Source organism: Schistocerca cancellata, chromosome 2 (assembly GCF_023864275.1).
Source record: "Schistocerca cancellata isolate TAMUIC-IGC-003103 chromosome 2, iqSchCanc2.1, whole genome shotgun sequence".
In the NCBI taxonomy this organism is placed as follows: domain Eukaryota; kingdom Metazoa; phylum Arthropoda; class Insecta; order Orthoptera; family Acrididae; genus Schistocerca; species Schistocerca cancellata.
The window spans coordinates 1,072,634,221-1,072,660,464 of NC_064627.1; the positions used below are offsets into that span (position 1 = coordinate 1,072,634,221).

Sequence of the window (26,244 nt, forward strand, 5' to 3'; positions counted from 1 at the left end):
AGAATTGTGTGGATGATACTCTTCCGAAAGTCAGATGTTATGTCGCCAGACTCATACATTCTACACACCAATGTGAAAAGTCGTTTGTTGCCACTAACCCACTTATGTTCTGCCAGAAATCCACGTAGCAATATTTCAGCCTTCTTGCTCTGCGTATCAAGCGTATCGGACGACTTCGAGTGTGGTGAAAAGTCAAGCGTCTTTTATAGGGGCCCGACACATCTTAGGGCACGTAACTTTTTTAATATATTTTACTTGCTTCAAACGTTTCTCACCATACAGCCTCAATTTCGTCAGTGGAGTCGATGGAGACTCTAAATTACTGTTGCCGCTTTGTTACAGTATTTATTTGAAGAACGCCACACTTAAATTTCCGTTAGGAATAAAAAAAAGTAGTAGTCCTTAAAGAGCACCCGTGCATTCACGTCCCAATCTCACCGGCAACTGATGACGATGACCTAATGGTTGATGGCACATATCGGTTGTGTAACAATATTCGTTAGGAAGTGAGAGTATTCCCCGGAAGAGAATATACAGTTAAGAGACGTGGAACTGTTGCGGGGAGCGGACGGGTGAAAGAGAAGAAATTGCTTTTATTGAATGGAGTATGGACTTAAATATATGAAAACACATTATTATTGTGTGAAATTACTACAAATATCAATTTATTTTCATTTTAAAGCATCACAAAAATTATCGTGGATTCCACAGTTATCAGCAATGTACTATCGTATATCTTGTTCACATTGTAATTATCGTATATCGCGATAATTTATCGTATAGTTGGCAACGCTGTAGCAGACAACGGGCGACTGTGCCAGCTGCCGACAGCGGCTCACCCGATCAATGCTAAAAACATGACCGCGGTTTCATTGTTGTTGACCGCCTCTGGCATAACACCGACGTCGGGCGGAATTCATTCCAGATCATCGGCATCATCTATGTTCGAAGGAGAAGATAAATGTAATTGTTTGTTGCTAAAAGAGGGTTTTTTTCCATCCAGGCCTCCACACTGGGAGACTCTTGAACATAGACATTCGCTCATATAGGGATCGTGAGGATAGGATTAGAATAATTACTGAACGCACAAAGTCATTCAATCATTCTTCCCGCGGTCCACACGTAAATGGAACAGGAAGAAAACCTGATAACTGGCACAACGGGACATACCCTCTGTCATGCACCTCACGATGGTTTGCGGAGTATAGATGTTGAGTAACCGTGCATTTTACTTTGAAGCTGCCGTCCCAGCTTCGGTCACGTTAAGGAGGAGGGTATTAAGTGTTTAACGTCCCGTCGAGAACTGTTGGAAGGACAGACGCCTCCTATTTAGTTAGTTGCTTGGGTTTCCATGTTATGTATGCCCTTAGTTTTTCACGTTTTGTATGCCCTTTGTTTTAGGCACGTATTTCTCTGAATGGTGACGTATAAAGACGCGCTGTGTGACGTTGTCCGAAGTGTAATACGCCCCACACTTTTTGACGCAAAGTAACGTGTTTCGTATAGCAAATTTAGTCTTTTATGATGTAATTGACACAGCATGTTTCCCTCGGACATGGATGTGTGTTCTGTCCTTAGGTTGGTTAGATTTAAGTAGTTCTAAGTTCTAGGGGACTGATGACCTCAGATGTTAAGTCCTATAGTGTCAGAGCCATTTGAACCATTCGAATTTGAACATAGCATGTTTCATTGAGAAGTGGTCATAACTGCATTTCTTCGAAAGGTCTGATATACCGCACAACGGACTTTTCATTTACATATAACTATTCTCCGAAGCATGTGCGTTTCTTTCGTGACTTTTTAAGTTGCGCTCCTGGTTGAACTGTTTACCCTTAAACTACCCAAATATGTCTAAAACTTTTGCACCTTTAATTGTGGAGGGACAACACGTAACTTTCCTTGACGTGCATATGATCAAGAATTTTATCAGATTCTTGTTATAATAGTAGCGTCTTCCACACGCTGAACATATATATGAACGCAATTCATCATCATAACGGTGATTCTGTCCTAGTTCACGCGAGGGCAACGAAAACTATACACTCGATAGATACGCAATAGATAACGTGCGCTACTAGGCGGCAGGCGGCTACCCGCTGCACAGCGAATTTTCCTTTTGCTACCTCGTGCAGTTTCGGCTGTATCCGAAAGAGATCGGCTCGTGAAGCCGTAGTTGCACGTCAGGCGCTAGACAAAGTCGTAGTTCATATTCCTGCATCCGTCCGCTACCCCTCCCCAACGCTTCCCCCCACAGTTTGTTGCAGCGTGCCGACCGGTTGCTATTTGCTGGCGTGTGAGTGCGAATCTATTACCAGCAGATCTGTGAACACACCAAAATCAAGAGTACATCACTTTCTCAAAAATTTTGGGAAATGTCGTCAGCAGTGAAACAAGTCGGTAATTGTCATCACTCACTGATTAACTTTGTTTATTTTTATCCAACCAAGGATTAACTCACAGTGATAAGATTTGTCAAGATAATACAACACAAATCAAAATATAGGTACAGGATAAAGCATACACAACAAGCTTTATGAAGATAGTACAGGCTGTCCTTGAGGATAGGACATGTGGTTGACCATGGTCATAATCAGGGAACTAGCCTGTCATTTGCCTTAGTGGTCAAGGAAAACTGTTGAAATCCCAAATGAGGATGGGATGGTATAAATTCAATGCGTATAAGGGAGACAGACTGAGCAATAAATGTATTTTCAAATGAACACGTCAGAGATTATAAATGTTCTAATTACATCATTAAACATTTAAACATTTTTGTGAAATATGAGGGATATTGCAGGAGCTAATGCACATGTCGTGTTTGACTACTGAGAATTCCTATGATACTACATTGAATACCACTTTTGCAGCAAAAAGTCTGCTCTTTTTGTGTGTTTCTGTTTTGCATTTTATACCATGCTACATTTGTGTTACTTACCATTATCGTATAATTCTCCAGTGTTTAATGAAATATTTGTGTGATAGAAATGGATTGGCACACAATGCTAATCGTGATTCCTTTCATTTTTAGATGAGCAATCAAACCGCCTAACGATGTCATTTGCACAACGTGCTTCCTATGCTGGCAATTCTGTAGCTGCAGAACTTTTTGCTGTAATGACGAAGAAGAAGAGCAACTTATGCTTAGCTGCAGATATGCCAAAAACTGCAGACTTGTTAACTTTGGCCAGAGCTGTAGCTGAACACATATGTCTCTTGAAAATACACTGTGATATTATTGAAGATTTTAGCAAGAGTTTTGTGCAGGAATTAGTAACACTTGCTAAAGAGCATAATTTCCTCATTTTGGAGGACAGGTAATGATGAAAAATTACATATAGTGTGTCATGGAGCTTGTTGTTACTATCATTTTAAGGACTGAATGGAAATTTTTTGATGGAAAAGACAGGTTGCATATCTATAGTCTACAAATAACTATGAGTTACATTTGTGTGGCACTGTTGTTGTACCATAGATTAAAGTCTCTTGCCATTGGGTAATCACAGATACATGGCAATAATTTTGTAAATTGTTAGTCTAATGTTGTCTTCTGAACAGCACATTGCAAGGCATCCCAGATATGATCAATAATATTCATGTCTGGAGATTTTGGTGGCCAGCAGAAGTGTTTAAACTCGAAAGTGTGTCCCAGGAGCCACTCTATAGCAATTCTGGACATTTAGGGTGTCACATTGTCCTGCTGGAATTGCTCAAGTCCATCAGAATGCCCAATGGACATGAATGGATGCAGGTGATCAGACAGGAATACTTAAGCATATGTCACCTGTCAGTCGTATGTAGATGTGTCAGGGGTCCCATTTCACTCCAACTGCACACACCCCACACCATTACAGAGCCTCTCTTGAACAGTCCCCTGCTGACATTCAGGGTCCATGAATTCATGAGCTTATCTCCATACCTCTACATGTCCACCCACTCAATACAATTTGAAATGAAACTCCTCCAACCAGGCAGCATGTTTTCAGTCAACAGTCCAATGTCGTTGTTATTGGCCAGGCCAGGCGTAAAGCTTTGTGTTGTGCAGTCATTAAAGGTACACTAGTGGGCCTTCGGCTCCAAAAGCCCATATTGATAATGTTTCGTTGAATGGTTCACATGCTGACACTCGTTGATGGCCCAAAATTGAAATCTGCAGCAATTTGCAGAAGGGTTGCATTCTGTCATGTTGAATGATTCTCTTCTGTTGTCGGGAAGATTCTCTTCTGTCATCATTAGTCGTGTTCTTGCAGAATCTTTTTTCATCCTCAGCGATGTCAGAGATTTGTCGTTTTACTTGATCCCTGATATTCATGGCACATTCATGAAATGGTCGTATGGGAAAATTTCCACTTCACCCCTACCTCGGAGATGCTGTTTCCAATCGATTGTGCGTCAGCTATAACACCATGTTCAAACTCTCTTAAATCTTGATAACATGCCATTGTAGCAGCAGTAACCGATCTGACATGTGCCAGACACTTGTTGTCTTGTAGAGGCATACTGACCACAGTGCCGTATTCTGCCTGTTTGCATATCTCTATAGTTGAATATGCATGCCTATACGTGGTTCTTTGGCACTTCAGTGTAGGTTCATCAGTAGGAACATTTGGAAATAAACTAGCGACATCAAGCAATACTAGTTAAGAACTTAGTGGGATTGCATATCTTCAATATGAATAAAAAAATTGGAAACAGAAAGATGCGAACAAACCAACCTTGTTATAGTCGGTCAGTGTCTTTATCAACTATACTGCAGTAAACTTCCATACGTACGTTTCTGTATCTTGTGGTTCACCTGAAGGCATGAATTGCCAATTCATCGATAATTGATAATTTATCACAAATTATACCAAGAACAACCATATTTTGCGGACTTTAAGATGCACTTTTTTCTACAAAAAATTGCATCCAAAATTCAGATGAGTCTTATACTCAAAATTAATAGAAAAATTTCCAGTGTTTGGTTTAAAATTCCCGCTAGTCTTAAAAATGGCCATATATTTGATGCCGCTGGAAACTTGTATCTGCCTGGCAACATTGGATTCGACTGGCAGCAGCAGTGCACCGATGCGATGAACATGAGGTGAGTTGTGGGGATTCACAAGCTTGCTAACATTGTCTCCCTCCTGTCTTGCCATGACATATCCAGAACACTGTCTAGCCTATCATGTATGATTGCAGTCTATGGAGTCAGTGAACTTGAACTGAAAGTGATTTATATTATCTGTAACAGTGCAGTATTTTTATTTGTAGCTAGTTTCCTAATGGAAAAACATAAAAGGTATTCATATGACGCAGGCTATAAATTGAAAGTAATAACATATGCAGAACAACATGAAAACAGAGCAGCTGAATGGCATTTCGGCTCTCCGCCAACAGAGAAAACCATTCAACATTGGTGAGCTAGAAAAGAACAACTGAAAAAAATAAAGAAGAATAAATGTGCAAATAGAGTACTAAATACAAAATGGCCAAAACTAGATTATGACAAATTGAAATGGATTAAAGGACACCGCCCAAATGCCATTGGAACTAATACAAAAAATGATCAAATACCCATCCATGAGCTAGTGCTACAAAGGAACTTAGCAGGCTTTAAGGTTGGAGTTTGTTGCTGCTACAGGTTTTTGAAGTGTCATGGTCTTAGCCTGCGAACCAAAACCAAAATATCTCATAAAATGCCACAAGAGTGTGAAGAGAGAATATTATCTTTACATCACTTTATTATTCAACATCTAAAGAAAACCAGTATGGAACTAAGCCAAATGGCAAACATGGACGAAACTCCTCTGACATTTGATCTACTGAGTAACAGAACTGTTGCCATGAAAGGTGCTAAAACTGTAATTGTAAAAACAATTGGACATTAAGAAATGCATTAGACTGCTATCCTTTCATGTAGTTCTGACTGTACTAAACTTAATACATTGATCATTTTAAAGTGAAAAATCTTCTGAAATACCACCTGGTGTTATTGTTCACACCTGTACTTGACAGGGGTTGGATGGACAAGACTGGTATGAAATTATGGGTTAACTGAGTATGGGAGAGAAGAAAGGTGATTCACTGAAGAATAGTTCTCTTTTTATGCTAGACCAGTTTGGTAGTCATCTGAAAAATTCATGGAAAGAAATTGAGACAAGGAAATACAGACCTTGCTTTTATTCTGAGAGGACTTACCTCACAATTGCAGCCTTTTGGTAAGTAAACCATTTCTATGTCTACATCTATGTAGATACTCCTTAAGGCAGCGTATGGTGCATGGCAGAGGGTACCTTGTTGCTTCCTGTCCTGTTCCACTCTCAAATACAGCAAAGGAAAAACAACTGTCTGTATGCCTCCATATGAGCCCTAATTTCTCATAGCTTATCTCCGTGGTCCTTACACACTATATACGTTGGCAGCAGTAGAATCTTTCAGCAGTTGGCTTCAAATGCTGGTTCTCTATATTTTTCCAATAATGTATCATCACCTTCCCTTCATTTGAGTTCCCAAAATATCTCCATAATGCTTAAGTGTTGTTTGAACCTACTGGTAACAAATCTAGCAGCCTGCCTGTGAATTGCTTCAATGTCTTTCTTCAATCTGACCTGATATGGATCCCAAACACTCGAGCAGTACTCAAGAACAGGTTGCACCAGCATCCTACATGCATTCTCCTTCATAGGTGAACCACTCTTTCCTAAAATTCTCCCAGTAAACCAAAGTCGACCATTTGTCTTCCCTACCACAGTTCTCAAAAGAGTAGAAGAAGAAAACAACAAATCGTACCAGTAATTACACTTTTTTGAGAGATCTTCAATATGTTGATGCTTTAAAAAGCATGTATTCATATGACATAAGTTATAATATAAAACCCACCAATTATGGAATTCGAGTGATTAGGACGAAATCTAATATGGCGTCTCCAAAGTTCTGCTTGTGACATAGACATGACGTGGGATGGGTAGGCTGGAGGGACTGGACTGAGCCTTCAGGAGACCCAAAACAGCTGCACTCTAAAGCAGCCACACTTCCAAATCTCTGTTACAAAGAACTAGCTGATATTCAAGGTGCAACCTCAAGACAACTCCTATCCATTTGATAAACATCACTCTATATCAGCAGTTCCAAAAATGTTAAATATTGTGTAAATTCATGTGGGAAATGTTCAAAATCCTGATAAATTAAATTCTGCAGTTCATTATAGAGATATGTATTTTAATATACATGTTGGCACAGTTGTGCTTCAAAGCCTTCAATTATGAACCACACATGCTTAACATTATTAATGTTTGTTGTCCTGTGGTAGTTTACATTGCAGTTAACTAAAAACTTACTTTTATTACAGCCAGATAGATCATTAAGAAGGAACTGTACAGTTATGTGAATACAAGAATACTAAGTTTCTTGATGAGACCCCCTGCATCATTGGTTTACAACATTTCTTAAATGACAAAGAACTGTTGATATCTATGTGCTGGCCTCAATTTACTTTCAGGAGGTACTGCAGATATACACAAAAATAAATAACAACTCTCATAGCTTTTGAAACCATATGTTACATCATCAAAGGAGAAAAAGGAAAATAATTGAGGGGGCGGGGAGGGGGGGGGGGGGAGGAAGGTATTTAGAATCTCGGCTAAGAAGGACTCACCTAGTGTCACAAAGGAGCAAGGTAAAGATAAAAGGAAATGTGTGCAAAAATGAGAAGTCAGAGATACTACATGATACAGAAGATGAGTGCCTTTTTTACCATATAGCTGTTCAGGTGCCCCCACACAGCACTAGTTTCCCTGAACTCCAGAGATAGAAAATTATTCTCCAGCATGTCCCCCCCCCCCCCCCCCCCCCCCAATTCTACCATCATTCTGGACTCAACCTATGCTAGTGTAACCAGCCCACTTCCTGGTAAAATAATATGCTTCTCTCTCTCCATTTTCAGAAAATTTGCTGACATAGGTCACATAAGTACCTTGCAGTATTCCACTGGAACTCATCACATAGTATCCTGGGCTGATGCAGTGACAGCCCATGCACTACCGGGTGATGGAATACTAAATGGTCTCAAATCTCAGATTGGTGGACGCAAAAGGGGATGTTTTGTAGTTGTGGAAATGAGTTCTGAAGGAAATCTAGCTTCCCAGCAGTATATATCTGGTAAGTTATCAGTGTGAATGTTTGTATTTAAATGTTTGAGACACAGTTCATCTTAGTATCCCTATTCTTACCCTTATCAGCCATATGCTGCTTCTGTAGCCTTCATTTAGAAAGACAAAACTGATTACAGCAAATACAGAAGTGATTATTACATATTTCAAACACACAGTTAAAGCAGGAACCAAACAGTGAAATTATTTGTATTTGCTTTAGTCTACAGTCATACTTTCATTTTGTCTGATGATTACAAATTTTGTTACCAGGTACCATTATCATGCTATCCTATAATCAAAAACCTCACAGTTCACAGTTAAAATACTTGTTAGGAAACATTTCTAAAATAGTTTCCATATATAGCTAAGATACAGTGCCAAGGTGGCAATTCTTCTGTCATCATCATCATCATCATCATCAAAATCATAATTTAACAATTTCAGTTTCCTGGGTACTGGTAATGAGACTCATCCACTTCGTCCTGTCCAAATACACCTGTTCATGGGGATCATCATCCACTGCCCATCCTCTGGTCACTAGATCAGCCTTTATAAAGTCCATCCATCAGGTTTGAGGTCTTCCTTGAGGTCTTTTCGCATCCACCTGTCTTTCCAAATTTATTTTGACTGATCTAGTTGGCTCCATTCTCATCACATTCCCGTACCATTGAAGTCTGGATCTACATCTACATCTACATCCATACTACAAGCCACCTGACATTGTGTGGCGGAGGGTACCTTGAGTACCTCTATCAGTTCTCCCTTCTATTCCAGTCTCGTATTGTTCGTGGAAAGGAGGATTGTCGGTATGCCTCTGTGTGGGCTCTAATCTCTCTGGTTTTATCCTCGTGGTCTCTTCGCGAGATATACGTAGGAGGGAGCAATATACTGCTTGACTCCTCGGTGAAGGTATGTTCTCGAAACTTCAACAAAAGCCCATACCGAGCTACTGAGTGTATCTTCTACAGAATCTTCCACTTGAGTTTATCTATCATCTCCGTAACACTTTCGCAGTTACTAAATGATCCTGTAACGAAGCGCACTGCTCTCCGTTGAATCTTCTCTCTCTCTTCTATCAACTGTATCTGGTATGAATCCCACACTGCTGAACAGTATTCAAGCAGTGGGCGAACAAGCGTACTGTAACCTACTCCCTTTGTTTTCGGATTGCATTTCCTTAAGATTTTTCCAATGAATCTGTCTGGCATCTGCTTTACCAACGATCAACTTTATATGATCATTCCATTTTAAATCACTCCTAATGCGTACTCCCAGGTAATTTATGGAATTAACTGCTTCCAGTTGTTGACCTGCTATATTGTAGCTAAATGATAAGGGATCTTTATTTCTATGTATTCACAGCACATTACACTTGTCTACATTGAGATTCAATTGCCATTCCCGGCACCATGCGTCAATTCGCTGCAGATCCTCCTGTATTTCAGTACAATTTTCAATTGTTACAACCTGTCGATATACCACAGCATCATCTGCAAAAAGCCTCAGTGAACTTCCGATGTCATCCACAAGGTCATTTATGTATATTGTGAATAGCAATGGTCCTACGACACTCCCCTGCAGCACACCTGAAGTCACTCTTACTTCGGAAGTCTTTTTCGAAACCCTTGCTGATTTCTACAGAGTAGATTTCTAGTCTCCAGAAAAGTCATTATATTCTAACATAATACATGTTCCAAAACTCTACAACTGATTGACGTTAGAGATATAGGTCTATAGTTATGAACATCTGTTCGACGTCCCTTCTTGAAAATGGGGATGACCTGTGCCCTTTTCCAATCCTTTGGAATGCTACGCTCTTCTAGAGACCTACAGTACACTGCTGCAAGAAGGGGGGCAAGTTCCTTCGCGTACCCTGTGTAAAATTGAACTGGTATCCCATCAGGTCCAGCGGCCTTTCCTCTTTTGAGCGATTTTAATTGTTTCTCTATCCCTCTGTTGTCTATTTCGATATCTACCATTTTGTCATCTGTGCGACAATCTAGAGAAGGAACTACAGTACAGTCTTCCTCTGTGAAACAGCTTTGGAAAAAGACATTTAGTATTTCGGCCTTTAGTCTGTCATCCTCTGTTCCAGTACCATTTTGGTCATAGTGTCTGGACATTTTGTTTTGATCCACCTACCGCTTTGGCATAAGACCAAAATTTCTTAGGATTTTCTGCCAAGTCAGTATATAGAACTTTACTTTCAAATTCATTGAACGCCTCTCGCATAGCCCTCCTCACACTACATTTTGCTTCGCGTACTTTTTGTTTGTCTGCAAGGCTTTGGCTATGTTTATTTTTGCTGTGAAGTTCCCTTTGCTTCTGCAGCAGTTTACTAACTCGGTTCTGTTAAAATTATTGCTTTTTTTAATTTTATTTTTTGTTTTAAAAAAAAATGCTGTCCTTTTCTTTTGTAACACAATGCTGATATTATGATGTTTGCCTTTTCAAACTGTAATTTATACTCTTTTTCTGGTTGATTTTTGGCCACGACTCCAGTTCCCCATGTTTAATATGTCACAAGTGCTCTGCACAGTGCTCAACATCAGTGCCAATAGTTTGTTCTATGCACATGCAACCACATTCACAAAGGACACCATACATGCCAGGAACTGAACACCTAAGTTGTCTTTAATGGGGTATAACATATCATATCTTGGATGCAGGCCAAAACACCACTCTCTGTCTATATCTGTTAATCATGGAGCCTATCTTGCTAGTACCTGCAAGTATGGACAGAATGCAGCCAACTTGGCCTCTTCCACCAGTTCATGAGGGTCTCTTGCAATTTCTCTCTTGCTGTAACTGGTTTCTCTGAATATGAGCTTCAAATGCTGAAATTCACAGTAAATTACATATTGGGATGGACACTGTACATGTGGTCAAGTTGACGAGGGATGTGGAGCTTCCATTCTTCGACGTTTTAGCTGAACAGTAGGGAGGAGGCTGGCTTGGTCATTCATTATACAGGAAGACTATGCACATTGATCAGTACTTACACAACAATAGTTTTCACCACCCTGTACATAAGAAAGCGGTCTTAAACAAGTTAGTACACAGGGCAAATATTATTTCTGACAATGACCATCTCGAGTCTGCATTTCAGCATCTGAAGCGTATGTTCAGAGAAAATGGCTACAGCAACTGCAGAAGCTTTCAGGTGTCACCAATGACAGAAACTCATAAACAGGTGGAGGGGGCCAAGCCAGGTACATTGCATTCATACTGTGCAGCAGCTACTAGCAAGATAGGATGCATGCTGAATCGACATGTACTGAGACTGTGTCCTGGCCTGCCTCCAAGATAAGAGAGATGTTACTCCATGTTTATAGAGGTCTTCGAGCTCCTGGCGTGTATGGTGTCTGCTGTGAATGTGGTAGCATTTACACTGATTTAACTATTTGCACTTTTGCTGAGTGTTGTGCAGAGCACTCACCACATATTAAAGAACGGGAACTGAAGAAATCAGCCATGGCTGAAAATTGTCCAGAAAATGGGCATAAAACACAACTTTAAAAAAAAAGTTTTTGATCAAACATCAATATATTTGGATTCTGGTACAAAAGACACAGGCGATATTAGAACGAACAGCAACAATTTTTAACAGAGACCATGGGTACACACTTAGCAGGGCAGGGGGGGATGGGCCTTGGACATTGAGCAAAAGCAGAGACAGAGGCTTGATGATTGTAGGGCCGTAGGAGGGGCAGTTTTAAGCATGGCACTGGCCTCTCACACAATCTGACATTACTTGGTCCCATGGCAGGACGGACCTGCTGGGAGCAGCCCAAATTGCTTTCCGAGTGTGCACCACTCTGGCCCTCTCTGGAAGGCTATAGACATTGCCGTAGCAGAACACCGCACCAGTGCATGCAGTCAGTTATTTTTAACTCCTGTCAATAATGGCAGAGACAACTATCAAAAGGCTGAGTCAAACGGCTTGCAAATTGACAAGATTTTATTGAGACATGACAAAGCAAAAGACTCCAAGAACACACACAGTATGAAGTGCAGTCTTAAAATTAGGCAGTCCATTACTCACATCTCAAAGTCACTTACCCAAATAAATATTAATGCTAAGTGTTGCATAATGTAAACTGCCACCAGTAGGGACAAAGAAGCCCCCTATGTACAGAGCTGTTAAAAACCACAATGTAAAGTATGTATAAAAAATACATCATCACATAAAACATGGAATGCAAAAATTAAGATGGCGCCGATAGAGAAAGTACTTGTAGGTTCAGCTCCCAGTTATGAAGATAAAAGTAATAGTAATTGTAAATTGTGTATCAGAAAAGTTCGTAAAGGAATTCAGTGTAGAACCTGCAAGTACTGGTTTCATGAAAATTGCTGCAAGATCAACTTAAAACTTGTAACTGATGACTATTTGTGGACCTGTGAGCCGTGCATAGCAGCCGCGTGTGAAAGTAAATTTTCAAACATTATCAAAAATAAGGACGAAATAATCAGAATGCTACAAACTGATATTGAAGTGCTAGAAGTGAAATACGCTGTCCTCCAAGACCGATATACAGCTCTACAAAATAGTAGTGCTTCAACAGTGTGTGTAGATTGGTGTTATGTACGTCGTGAAAACGTAACCGTCGACGATGCCACATTTATATACAAGAAAGGAAACCCACAAGTGAATAAAGAAGCCTCAACAGTGGACAAAGTTCAGTGCTTGATAAACAGGGATAATTCAAATAACAAAAACAGTGCATCTAAAATTGTAGTAGACGGCAACACGTGTTCACAAAACACGCGTGGTTGCATAAGAAAAAGTTTCGATCGCGTGCATAAACAAACACAACGGAAAAATAATGTAAAAATATTTGGAGACAGTCATGCTCGCAATATTTCGACATGCATGTCGAACTCTGCTCAAGATGGTTCATGTATATCAGCAATTGTTAAACCAGGAGCAAAATTCGTGAATGTGGTAGAAGACATACACACAGAATGTGCTAAATTCACGGAAAAAGACTGTGTTGCGATAATCGCAGGAGCAAACGATGTTTATTGCAACGAGGCCAGCACTTTCATTAAAAAGCTACTCGTATTGCTGCAGTTATTACAGCATACAAACATAATACTAACAATTGTGCCCACGAGAGATGACCTGGCAGACTGGTCTTGTGTGAACAGAGAAATTCGCCTATTGTTGTTGTGGTCTTCAGTCCTGAGACTGGTTTGATGCAGCTCTCCATGCTACTCTATCCTGTGCAAGCTTCTTCATCTCCCAGTACCTACTACAACCTACATCCTTCTGAATCTGCTTAGTGTATTCATCTCTTGGTCTCCCCCTACGATTTTTACCCTCCACGCTGCCCTCCAATTCTAAATTGGTGATCCCTTGATGGCTCAGAATATGTCCTACCAACAGATCCCTTCTTCTGGTCAAGTTGTGCCACAAACTTCTCCCCAATCCTATTCAGTACTTCCTCATTAGTTATGTGATCTACCCATCTAATCTTCAGCATTCTTCTGTAGCACCACATTTCGAAAGCTTCTATTCTCTTCTTGTCCAAACTATTTACCGTCCATGTTTCACTTCCATACATGGCTACACTCCATACAAATACTTTCAGAAATGACTTCCTGACACTTAAATCTATACTCGATGTTAACAAATTTCTCTACTTCAGAAATGCTTTCCTTGCCAGTGCCAGTCTACATTTTATATCCTCTCTACTTCGATCATCATCAGTTATTTTGCTCCCCAAATAGCAAAACTTCTTTACTACTTTAAGTGTCTCATTTCCTAATCTAATTCCCTCAGCATCACCCGACTTAATTCGACTACATTCCATTATCCTCGTGTTGCTTTTGTTGATTTTCATCTTATATCCTCCTTTCAAGACGCTATCCATTCCAGTCAACTGCTCTTCCAAGTCCTTTGCTGTCTCTGACAGAATTACAATGTCATCGGCAAACCTCAAGGTTTTTATTTTTTCTCCATGGATTTTAATACCTACTCCGAATTTTTCTTTTGTTTCCTTTACTGCTTGCTCAATATACAGATTGAATAACATCGGGGAGAGGCTACAACCCTGTCTTACTCCCTTCCCAACCACTGCTTCCCTTTCCCTTTCATGCCCCTCGACTCTTATAACTGCCATTTGGTTTCTTTACAAATTGTAAATAGCCTTTCGCTCCCTGTATTTTACCCCTGCCACCTTTAGAATTTGAAAGAGAGTATTCCAGTCAACATTGTCAAAAGCTTTCTCTAAGTCTACAAATGCTAGAAACGTAGGTTTGCCTTTCTTCTAAGATAAGTCGTAAGGTCAGTATTGCCTCATGTGTTCCAGTATTTCTACGGAATCCAAATTGATCTTCCCCGAGGTCGGCTTCTACCAGTTTTTCCATTCGTCTGTAAAGAATTCGTGTTAGTATTTTGCAGCTGTGGCTTATTAAACTGATTGTTCGGTAATTTTCACATCTGTCAACACCTGCTTTCTTTGGGATTGGAATTATTATATTCTTCTTGAAGTTTGAGGGTATTTCGCCTGTTTCATACATCTTGCTCACCAGATGGTAGAGTCTTGTCAGGACTGGCTCTCCCAAGGCCGTCAGTAGTTCCAATGGAATGTTGTCTACTCCGGGGGCCTTGTTTCGACTCAGGTCTTTCAGTGCTCTGTCAAACTCTTCACGCAGTATCGTATCTCCCATTTCATCTTCTTCTACATCCTCTTCCATTTCCATAATATTGTCCTCAAGTAAATCGCCCTTGTACAGACCCTCTATATACTCCTTCTACCTTTCTGCTTTCCCTTCTTTGCTCAGAACTGGGTTTCCATCTGAGCTCTTGATGTTCATACAAGTGGTTGTCTATCTCCAAAGGTCTCTTTAATTTTCCTGTAGGCAGTATCTATCTTACCCCTAGTGAGATAAGCCTCTACATCCTTACATTTGTCCTCTAGCCATCCCTGCTTAGCCATTTTGCACTTCCTGTCGATCTCATTTTTGAGACGTTTGTATTCCTTTTTGCCTGCTTCATTAACGGCATTTTTATATTTCCTCCTTTCATCAAGTAAATTCAATATTTCTTCTGTTACCCAAGGATTTCTAAGAACCCTGGTCTTTTTACCTACTTGATCCTCTGCTGCCTTCACTACTTCATCCCTCAAAGCTACCCATTCTTCTTCTACTGTATTTCTTTCCCCCATTCCTGTCAATTGTTCCCTTATGCTCTCCCTAAAACTCTGTACAACCTCTGGTTCTTTCAGTTTATCCAGGTCCCATCTCCTTAAATTCCCACCTTTTTGCAGTTTCTTCAGTTTTAATCTACAGGTCATAACCCACAGATTGTGGTCAGAGTCCGCATCTGCCCCTGGAAATGTCTTACAATTTAAAACCTGGTTCCTAAATCTCTGTCTTACCATTATATAATCTATCTGATACCTTTTAGTATCTCCAGGGTTCTTCCATGTATACAATCTTCTATCATGATTCTTAAACCAAGTGTTAGCTATGATTAAGTTGTGCTCTGTGCAAAAGTCTACCAGGCGGCTTCCTCTTTCATTTCTTAGCCCCAATCCATATTCACCTACTACGTTTCCTTCTCTCCCTTTTCCTACACTCGAATTCCAGTCACCCATGACTATTAAATTTTCGTCTCCCTTCACTATCTGAATAATTTCTTTTATATCATCATATATTTCTTCAATTTCTTCGTCATCTGCAGAGCTAGTTGGCATATAAACTTGTACTACTGTAGTAGGCGTGGGCTTTGTGTCTATCTTGGCCACAATAATGCGTTCACTATGCTGTTTGTAGTAGCTTACCCGCATTCCTATTTTCCTATTCATTATTAAACCTACTCCTGCATTACCCCTATTTGACTTTGTGTTTATAACCCTGTAGTCACCTGACCAGAAGTCTTGCACCTCCTGCCACCGAACTTCACTAATTCCCACTATATCTAACTTTAACCTATCCATTTCCCTTTTTAAATTTTCTAACCTACCTGCCCGATTAAGAGATCTGACATTCCACGCTCCGATCCATAGGACGCCAGTTTTCTTTCTCCTGATAACGACATCCTCTTGAGTAGTTCCTGCCCGGAGATCCGAATGGGGGACTATTTTACCTCCGGAATATTTTACCCAAGAGGACACCATCATCATTTAATCATACAGTAAAGCTGCATGCCCTCGGGAAAAATTACGGCCGTAGTTTCCCCTTGCTTTCAGCCGTTCGCAGTACCAGCACAGCAATGCCGTTTTGGTTATTGTTACAAGGCCAGATCAGTCAATCATCCAGACTGTTGCCCCTCCCACTACTGAAAAGGCTGCTGCCCCTCTTCAGGAACCACACGATTGTCTGGCCTCTCAACAAATACCCCTCCGTTGTGGTTGTACCTACGGTACGGCCATCTGTATCGCTGAGGCACGCAAGCCTCCCCACCAGCGGCAAGGTCCATGGTTCATGGGGGGAAATTCACCTAACGAATAGTAAACTGAAACACTTTTGCATTAAGTTTACGAATGTGACACTACTGGATACAGATAGGTATGAGAGACACTGCTTCACAAAGCATGGACTACATCTAAATCAGTTTGGCAAAAATAAACTAGCAGCAGACATTGGAAAAGCTTTTCATGAAATAATAGGCCTAAACAATAACGATCATGAAAGCAGACCAGTCTTAGCCCTAACTAACAAGGGAAACTAGTGAGCTGGGTCAACTCTAGCAGGATTTGGTCCAGTAACAAAAATCTGTAACAAGTAATTAATACACAAACGAAAGTTCACTCAAACAGCAATACAATTAAAGACAAACAAAAGTTAACAGTGTTTCATCAGAACATAAGAGGCCTATACTGCAAGCTGGATCAGTTCACAGCAAATATAGAAGACACAAAAGGTATAAACAGTGCCCACATTCTGTGTCTAACAGAACACCACATCACTGCTGGTATTGAAGTGGTCCCTATTCCCAACTATGTTTTGGCAACATCTTATTGCAGGAACTATATGGACAAAGGAGGAGCAGCTGTATATGTAAAAAACAATGTCTTGTTCACGGCAATAGATGTACAAAGATTCTGCTTTGATCTACATTTTGAAGTATGTGCTATAGAGGTGCCAGACACTGTCTCCAGATTAACAGTTGTGCCAGTTTACAGGGCACCATTTGGTAATTTTAAAGTGTTTGTTAAACAATTAGATACTCTTTTGTTGTACTTAAGTAGAAAAAAAATAGGGGCATGGTAGTTGTTGGGGATTTTAACATAGATTTCTTGGTTAATTCTCCCTGCAAGGTGGAGTTTGAAAATCTCATGTGCACGTACAACCTTGTTCCCGTGGTTAGCTCGCCCACCAGAACCACAACCTCTTCCAGTACTCTCATTGATAACATTTTTGTTGATCAGAGTAAAGTCAACCATATTAATATTGAAATGGTTATAAATGGTCTGTCTGACCATGACGGACAACGAGTTACTTTCAACAGCTTGGGAATTCCTCTGAGTGACACCTCACTTAGATGGAAAACAGTAAGGAAAATAAGTGAGGAAGCTATTCAAACGTTCAGATCATGTCTTCAGCATACTGACTGGACACCTGTTTATCTAGCAGAAACTGCTAATTCAAAGTACAATTTGTTCACAAATGAGATAACAGGTATCTTTGAAAGTGTATTTCCAAAAAAGTCATACAGAGTCCATCCTGCTAGATCTGCAAAAAAACCATGGCTCGCTAAGGGCATCATAGCTTCCTGTCAGAGAAAAAGACAACTCTACATAGCATCAAAGACTTCTAACAACCCTGCTCAGCTAAAACATTATAAACTTTACTGTAAAATCCTTGCCAAAGTAATTAAAAACTCTAAAAGTATGTGTATAGCATCTGAAATTACTAATTCTGAAAATAAAATTAAAACAATCTTGAATGTGATAAAGATAGAAACAGGGACTGTAAACTACACCAAAGACAAAAATATTGTTTTAACTGTTGACAACTCAGAGATAACTAATAGTGAGGAAATTGCTGAAATCTTTAACCAACATTTTTTAACTGTCCCAACACAGATAGGTTGCCATGGTTCTGTAGATAAAGCTGCCTGTATAATGAAAAATAATTTTCCAGAACCTTTCAGTCAAATAAGTGTGCTTCCCATTACTGCCAATGAAATCAAAAAAATCATACAGTCTTTGAAAAATAAACATTCTGCTGGTATCAACGATATTTCAAACAAGCTGTTGAAGGCTTGCTGTAGTGAAGCGACTGAAGTTTTGTCTCACATCTGCAACACATCCATGCAACAAGGAGTGTTTCCAGACAGAATGAAATACTCTGTTGTCAGGCCCCTGTACAAAGCAGGGGATGCTACAAATGTGTCAAACTATCGCCCTATGTCTCTATTAATAACATTTTCAAAAGTCCTAGAAAAAGCTCTGTACAACAGGATTGTGGCACACCTTGGTGACCTGAACATCATTAACAGTCAGCAGTTTGGTTTTCAACAGGGAGTTTCAATAGATAACGCAATTTTCTCATTCACAAATGATGTCCTAGAGTCTATAAACAGCAAGAGGCTGCCAATTGGTGTCTTATGCGACCTATCAAAGGCGTTCGACTGTGTATAGATCACCAGATACTCTTCAAGAAGGCCTGTCATTATGGAATTACAGGACCTGTAGGGAACTGGTTAAAATCGTACCTCGAAAATAGGAAGCAGAAGATTATTCTAGATGTTTCAGATAGTGTATCACAATATATAGTGGACTCTGAGTGGGGAATTGTGCAGCATGGAGTGCCACAGGGATCAGTGCTTGGGCCCTTGCTGTTCCTCATATATGTTAATGACCTGCCTTTATCCATCAATAAGCAGTGTAAATTTACAATGTTCGCTGATGGTATGAGCATTGTGGTGGATAATGTGTCAACTAATAACTTAGAATCCGAGGTCAATGATATCTTTAAAGAAGTTCTGGGTTGGTTTAGTATTAACTCCCTTTCAATAAACCTGAAAAAAAAAACAATTTTATCCAGTTCCAGACAACCCACAAAAACCCAAAACAAATACACTCCTGGAAATTGAAATAAGAACACCGTGAATTCATTGTCCCAGGAAGGGGAAACTTTATTGACACATTCCTGGGGTCAGATACATCACATGATCACACTGACAGAACCACAGGCACATAGACACAGGCAACAGAGCATGCACAATGTCGGCACTAGTACAGTGTATATCCACCTTTCGCAGCAATGCAGGCTGCTATTCTCCCATGGAGACGATCGTAGAGATGCTGGATGTAGTCCTGTGGAACGGCTTGCCATGCCATTTCCACCTGGCGCCTCAGTTGGACCAGCGTTCGTGCTGGACGTGCAGACCGCGTGAGACGACGCTTCATCCAGTCCCAAACATGCTCAATGGGGGACAGATCCGGAGATCTTGCTGGCCAGGGTAGTTGACTTACACCTTCTAGAGCACGTTGGGTGGCACGGGATACATGCGGACGTGCATTGTCCTGTTGGAACAGCAAGTTCCCTTGCCGGTCTAGGAATGGTAGAACGATGGGTTCGATGACGGTTTGGATGTACCGTGCACTATTCAGTGTCCCCTTGACTATCACCAGTGGTGTACGGCCAGTGTAGGAGATCGCTCCCCACACCATGATGCCGGGTGTTGGCCCTGTGTGCCTCGGTCGTATGCAGTCCTGATTGTGGCGCTCACCTGCACGGCGCCAAACACGCATACGACCATCATTGGCACCAAGGCAGAAGCGACTCTCATCGCTGAAGACGACACGTCTCCATTCGTCCCTCCATTCACGCCTGTCGCGACACCACTGGAGGCGGGCTGCACGATGTTGGGGCGTGAGCGGAAGACGGCCTAACGGTGTGCGGGACCGTAGCCCAGCTTCATGGAGACGGTTGCGAATGGTCCTCGCCGATACCCCAGGAGCAACAGTGTCCCTAATTTGCTGGGAAGTGGCGGTGCGGTCCGCTACGGCACTGCGTAGGATCCTACGGTCTTGGCGTGCATCCGTGCGTCGCTGCGGTCCGGTCCCAGGTCGACGGGCACGTGCACCTTCCGCCGACCACTGGCGACAACATCGATGTACTGTGGAGACCTCACGCCCCACGTGTTGAGCAATTCGGCGGTACGTCCACCCGGCCTCCCGCATGCCCACTATACGCCCTCGCTCAAAGTCCGTCAACTGCACATACGGTTCACGTCCACGCTGTCGCGGCATGCTACCAGTGTTAAAGACTGCGATGGAGCTCTGTATGCCACGGCAAACTGGCTGACACTGACGGCGGCGGTGCACAAATGCTGCTCAGCTAGCGCCATTCGATGGCCAACACCGCGGTTCCTGGTGTGTCCGCTGTGCCGTGCGTGTGATCATTGCTTGTACAGCCCTCTCGCAGTGCCCGGAGCAAGTATGGTGGGTCTGACACACCGGTGTCAATGTGTTCTTTTTTCCATTTCCAGGAGTGTAGTTATCACACAGAATAATCAGATGATAAAGCAAGTGTACTTATCAAAATTCCTAGGCGTATACGTGGACAGTAGGCTGAACTGGGAACATCACGTTCTACAAACACTAAAACGGCTGACATCGGCAACATTTGCTTTACGAATTTTGTCACGCTTTAATGACATTACCATCTCAAAGTCAGCTTACTTTGGCTATTTTCATTCAGTCATGTGTTATGGCATCATCTTCTGGGGCAATACACCTGCCGCAAAGAAAATCCTCACAACACAAAAAAGAGCAATAAGAATCATTTGTGGTGTACCCCCACGAACCTCATGTCGAAATCTTTTTAAACGACTTGAAATACAGACAGCAACATCTCAGTACATATATTCACTGATGTGCTTCGTAATAAATAACCCCACTCTGTATGAAACGAATTGCCTACATCATGAACATAACACCAGAAGAAAAGAGGATTTCCACTGTGAGTTAAAGAACTTGACACTTATTCAGAAAGGGGTAAAGTACGCTGGAACGAAAATTTTCAATTCCCTACCCAACAGCATCAAAAGTATAAGGAGTAGTACATCAGTATTTAAATGTAGCTTGAAAAATTATTTACTTGAGACCTCACTTTATTCACTAGAGGAATTCTTTCAGAGAAATAAGTAAAACCCAGATTGGAAAGATGTTTTTAAATTTTTTGACACTGTTTACTGTTAAACTAATGTAATAATGCCCTAATGTAAAAATTCCTGTTTTTCTCATTTCCATTTTTGGGTCACTTTTAAACCCAAAGTGGGAAGTTTTGATTACTGTTCAAGGTTAAAATAGATGCAATAATGCCCTAAATATGAAACTGCTATCTTCACATTTATGTTGACTAGTTTTTAAGCTAATAAGTGTGACTTTTTAAGCTAATAAGTATGCACTGTTATTAATACTATAACAATGTCTTTATTCTATGTATTTTATTATGTACATTGACACGTTCCACATCTGAGTGACTTGCTCACATGTACAGATCTATGGAACAAGTATATAAATAAATAAATAAATAAATAATTACACATAATGAACAAAACAAACCACACTATAATAAAACACTGAGCAAAAAACTAAGCATCTAAATTGCTAATTTTTTCATCAACCATTTACACACAGTGCATTCCTCTATAAATCAATGAACTAACCAGGTCGATATTGTTCACAACAACAGCACAACTTATTGATCAGTTAAAATTATTTGTACTGAAAAGATTAGCCAGCATAGTGGTGCAGTTTGGCAATGCAATATTCTGCAACTGTCAGCTGATCATCTTTGGCAGCAATTCCAGTTTCCTGTTTATCCCAGATGTGTCCATGTATTTGATCAACCTCATGGGTGGCATCACGCAGCACAAATCAACCACGATAATGAAAGCCATTTCTTGTATGCTACATGCAGTTTTAAGAGGCTACATCAATGAGTCTTAGTGTTTTATGGGAAGCCCAGAAATATCGAACCAGCGATCCGTATTATCATTTTGTGGTGTAAATGTAATCCTCTTCTGTCATGCAAATTCAATATTTATGTCCGAATTCTGTTTATAACACTTGACAATCAGTAACTTACTTTAAATTCATAGTTTGCTTGTGCCTTTGCAGCTTAAAACAGTAAGTTGAGTGTTTTTAAAATTTCTACCATTATGCTACTTTAGCAAGGCGTGTCTATCATCTCAAATTCAATCCGTGCATCAATGACTCAAAACATAGTTAATAATGGGGTATGTCACACTAAATAACATACATTTGCAAATCATAACAGACTTTATATAAGTTATGAAATGCACAGGAGAGGGGAATGAGAATTGGGGGGGGGGGGGGGAAGAGGACTGTAGAGTAACAAAAGGGACTGCCTGTATTTTAGGCTCACTTTGTACTCAGGGTGCTAATTAAACACTGAAACAAGATTACGTCTTAAACCGCTGAGAAATTAACGATGAGCAGGAGTGGGGAGGGGGCGTTGAGCATCTCACAGAAATGACTTCTTTCCTCTCAGCTGTAGTTTAATGGCATGTTTTAAACATCAATAATTTATATGGAATAATATTCAAATAACAAACACACTTTGAAATATTACATGTTCTACAATTTGTGACTTGTTGTTGTTGTTGTTGTTGTTGTTGTTGTGGTCTTCAGTCCTGAGACTGGTTTGATGCAGCTCTCCATGATTTGTGACTTACAAACCTATATAAAATTAAATTCTAATGTTAGGTTAAAAATACAGAATTCCATGAGATTTTTCAAAATTCCTGAAATTTCCCCAATTTTTCCAAGTACAATGTAATTCCCTGAGAATTACAGGTTTTACATCTACATCTACATCCATACTCCGCAAGCCACCTGACGGTGTGTGGCGGAGGGTACCTTGAGTACCTCTATCAGTTCTCCCTTCTATTCCAGTCTCGTATTGTTCGTGGAAAGAAGGATTGTCGGTATGCCTCTGTGTGGGCTCTAATCTCTCTGATTTTATCCTCATGGTCTCTTCGCGAGATATACGTAGGAGGGAGCAATATACTGCTTGACTCCTCGGTGAAGGTATGTTCTCGAAACTTTGAAAAAAGCCCGTAGCGAGCTACTGATCGTCTCTCCTGCAGAGTCTTCCACTGGAGTTTATCTATCATCTCCGTAACGCTTTCGCGATTACTAAATGATCCTGTAACGAAGCGCGCTGCTCTCCGTTGGATCTTCTATCAACCCTGTCTGGTATGGATCCCACACTGCTGAGCAGTATTCAAGCAGTGGGCGAACAAGCATACTGTAACCTACTTCCTTTGTTTTCGGATTGCATTTCCTTAGGATTCTTCCAATGAATCTCAGTCTGGCATCTGCTTTACCGACGATCAACATTATATGATCATTCCATTTTAAATCACTTCTAATGCGTACTCCCAGATAATTTATGGTATTAACTGCTTCCAGTTGCTGACCTGCTATTTTGTAGCTAAATGATAAAGGATCTATCTTTCTGTGTATTCGCAGCACATTACACTTGTCTACATTGAGATTCAATTGCCATTCCCTGCACCATGCGTCAATTTGCTGCAGGAGACTATAGTGGAATAACCCTATTGTCTCATGGGCTGAAAATACTTTAGAAGATCGTGGAAAAGAGCCTGAGCACTATCATAAAAGCTCAACTGGAGAAGGAACATTACGGCTTCAGAAGTAACAGATCAACAATAGATCTAATTTTTAGCACCCGCATTTTGATGGAAAAGTATTGGGAGAAAGGCAAGAATCTGGTCATTGCATTCCTGGATATAGAAAAAGCCTATGATAGTGTTATAAGAGATAAGATCTGGAAATGCCTGAGGAAAAAGAATGAGCCTAAAGGACTAATAAGAAAAATTCAGATGACGTACAAAGACTGTACTAGCTGTGTACAAATTGGGGAAGGATGATCATCGTGGTTTGAGACCAGGAGTGGAGTTTAGCAAGGAAGTGCAATGACCCCACTACCATTCATCACTGTTATGGATACTATAATGAAGAATGTCAATGAGAGGTCACATGAACTGAATGCATTTGCCTTTATTGATGACATCATGACTTGGGGTGAAACTGAAGAGGAAGTACAAATCAGACTGAATGAATGGAAATCTCAATTCCAGAAATATAGCCTCAATATCAGTAAGACCAAGACAGTGGTGATGGAAGTCAACAGAGATGGACAACCAGCAAGTGTAAAACTAAGAGACCACACCAAGTAGAGTGTGTGGACAGTTTTCCTTACCTTGGAAGTGTAATCTCCAGTGATAATTTGGACAGAAACGAGATCACCACCAGAGTGCAAAAAGGATCTGAATTCTACCAACAAGTAATATAACTTTTATGGGATGACTTTATTCCAAAACCAGCCAAACTGATGATGTTTAATGGCTATTTCATATCAGTATTTACCTATGATATCAAAACATGTAACCTCACAAATAGATCATCAAGGCTGCAAGCATCCGAGAAGAAATTTCTTAGATCCACCATCCAGAAGACCAAGATGGACAAGTTAAGGAATGAGGAGATGAGGAAAGAAGACGGAATAAAGACATCCCTATTAGAACGTATTGGCAAGGTCCGAGCAGGCACATGGGGGGAGGGGTTTATTAGTGATTGGGAGCTCCAACATTAGGTGGGTGATGGAGCCCCTTAGGGAATTAGCGGAAAGGTCGGGGAAGAAGGCCAGTGTTCACTCTGTCTGCTTGCACCCGACTGCAAATTGTTGCTCATGTCGGCACCAATGACTCCTACCGTCTGGGTTCAGAGGTCATCCTCAGTTCATACAGGCAGTTGGCGGAGTTGGTGAGAGCGGAAAGCCTCGCTCGCGGGGTGGAATCTGAGCTAACTATTTGTAGTATCGTTCCCAGAACCAATCGCGGTCCTCTGGTTTGGAGCCGAGTGGAAGGCTTCAACCAGAGGCTCAGACGATTCTGCGGAGATCTGGAGTGCAAATTTCTCGACCTCCGCTATCGGCTGGAGAAATGTGGGGTCCCCCTGAATAGGTCAGACATGCACTACACACAGGAAGCGGCTACAAGGGTAGCGGATTATGTATGGAGTGCACATGTGGGTTTTTTAGGTTAGAGAATTCCCTCCCTAGGCCCAACAAGACGCCTCCTGAGACGTGGCAAGGGACAAAGAATCCAGTGAAATCCTTTTAAGTGCTTTATCTGAACACTACCTTGAGCAGTTAAACAGATAACCAACTCGTGGCGATAACATATTAGACCTTCTGGTGACAAACAGGCCCGAACTATTTGAAACAGTTAACGTAGAACAGGGAATCAGCAATCATAAAGCGGTTACTGCATCGATGATTTCAGCTGTAAATAGAAATATTAAAAAAAGGTAGGAAGATTTTTCTGTTTAGCAAAAGTGACAAAAAGCAGATTTCAGAGTACCTGACGGCTCAACACAAAAGTTTTGTCTTGAGTACAGGTAGTGTTGAGGATCAGTGGACAAGGTTCAAAACCATCATACAATATGTGTTAGATGAGTATGTGCCAAGCAAGATCGTAAGAGATCAGTCGGCCTACAGGCTTCATTTAAGGCAATGCTATGTGTTACTTTCCAGTTGAAAACATGAATGAAACTTCCTTCAGTGATGCATACATTGAAACTCCTGCAGTGTGTTAAATAACAGCTGCTGATGTTGAAAGCGAAGTTGATTTATTAGTCTGGTCCCAGAAAAGAAAAATTAAGGAGTAAAATAAAATTGCTACAAGAAAGAACCAATATTTACAACCAGCTTCATTGTCATCTGAAGCAAAGAGAAGTGGCTGTTCACAGCTTTCACATGTGAACAGTAAATTAATTTAAAAGCTCATGTGATAAGGTTTTAACTAAAGATTAATCAGCCATTGTTCCACTGAGTGATTGAATATTTTTTTGTTTTATTAATCTTTTCATCATCTTTGTAATAGTTACAAACTGATATTGGACAAATCAATTTTTGTGAGATGGTGTGGTGAAGAATTTGTGGCACATCTTGACTAGGGGAAGGGATCGGTTGGTAGGACACGTTCTGAGGCATCAAAGGATCACCAATTTAGTATTGGAGGAAAGTGTGGAGGGTAAAAATCATAGAGGGAGGCCAAGAGATGAATATTGTAAGCAGATTCAGTAGGATGTAGGTT

At 40.7% G+C, this 26,244-nt stretch overlaps 1 protein-coding gene across 1 annotated transcript in view; it reads left to right on the forward strand.

The window, feature by feature from the left end:
- The window catches only part of LOC126163070 (uridine 5'-monophosphate synthase), a 106,048-nt gene that overhangs the window by 74,066 nt on the left and 5,738 nt on the right, over positions 1-26,244 (forward strand). Inside the window, exons 5-6 of the mRNA XM_049919975.1 lie at positions 3,029-3,314; positions 7,922-8,136. Coding sequence (XP_049775932.1) covers positions 3,029-3,314; positions 7,922-8,136 — 501 coding nt within the window. The remainder of the gene's footprint in view (positions 1-3,028; positions 3,315-7,921; positions 8,137-26,244) is intronic.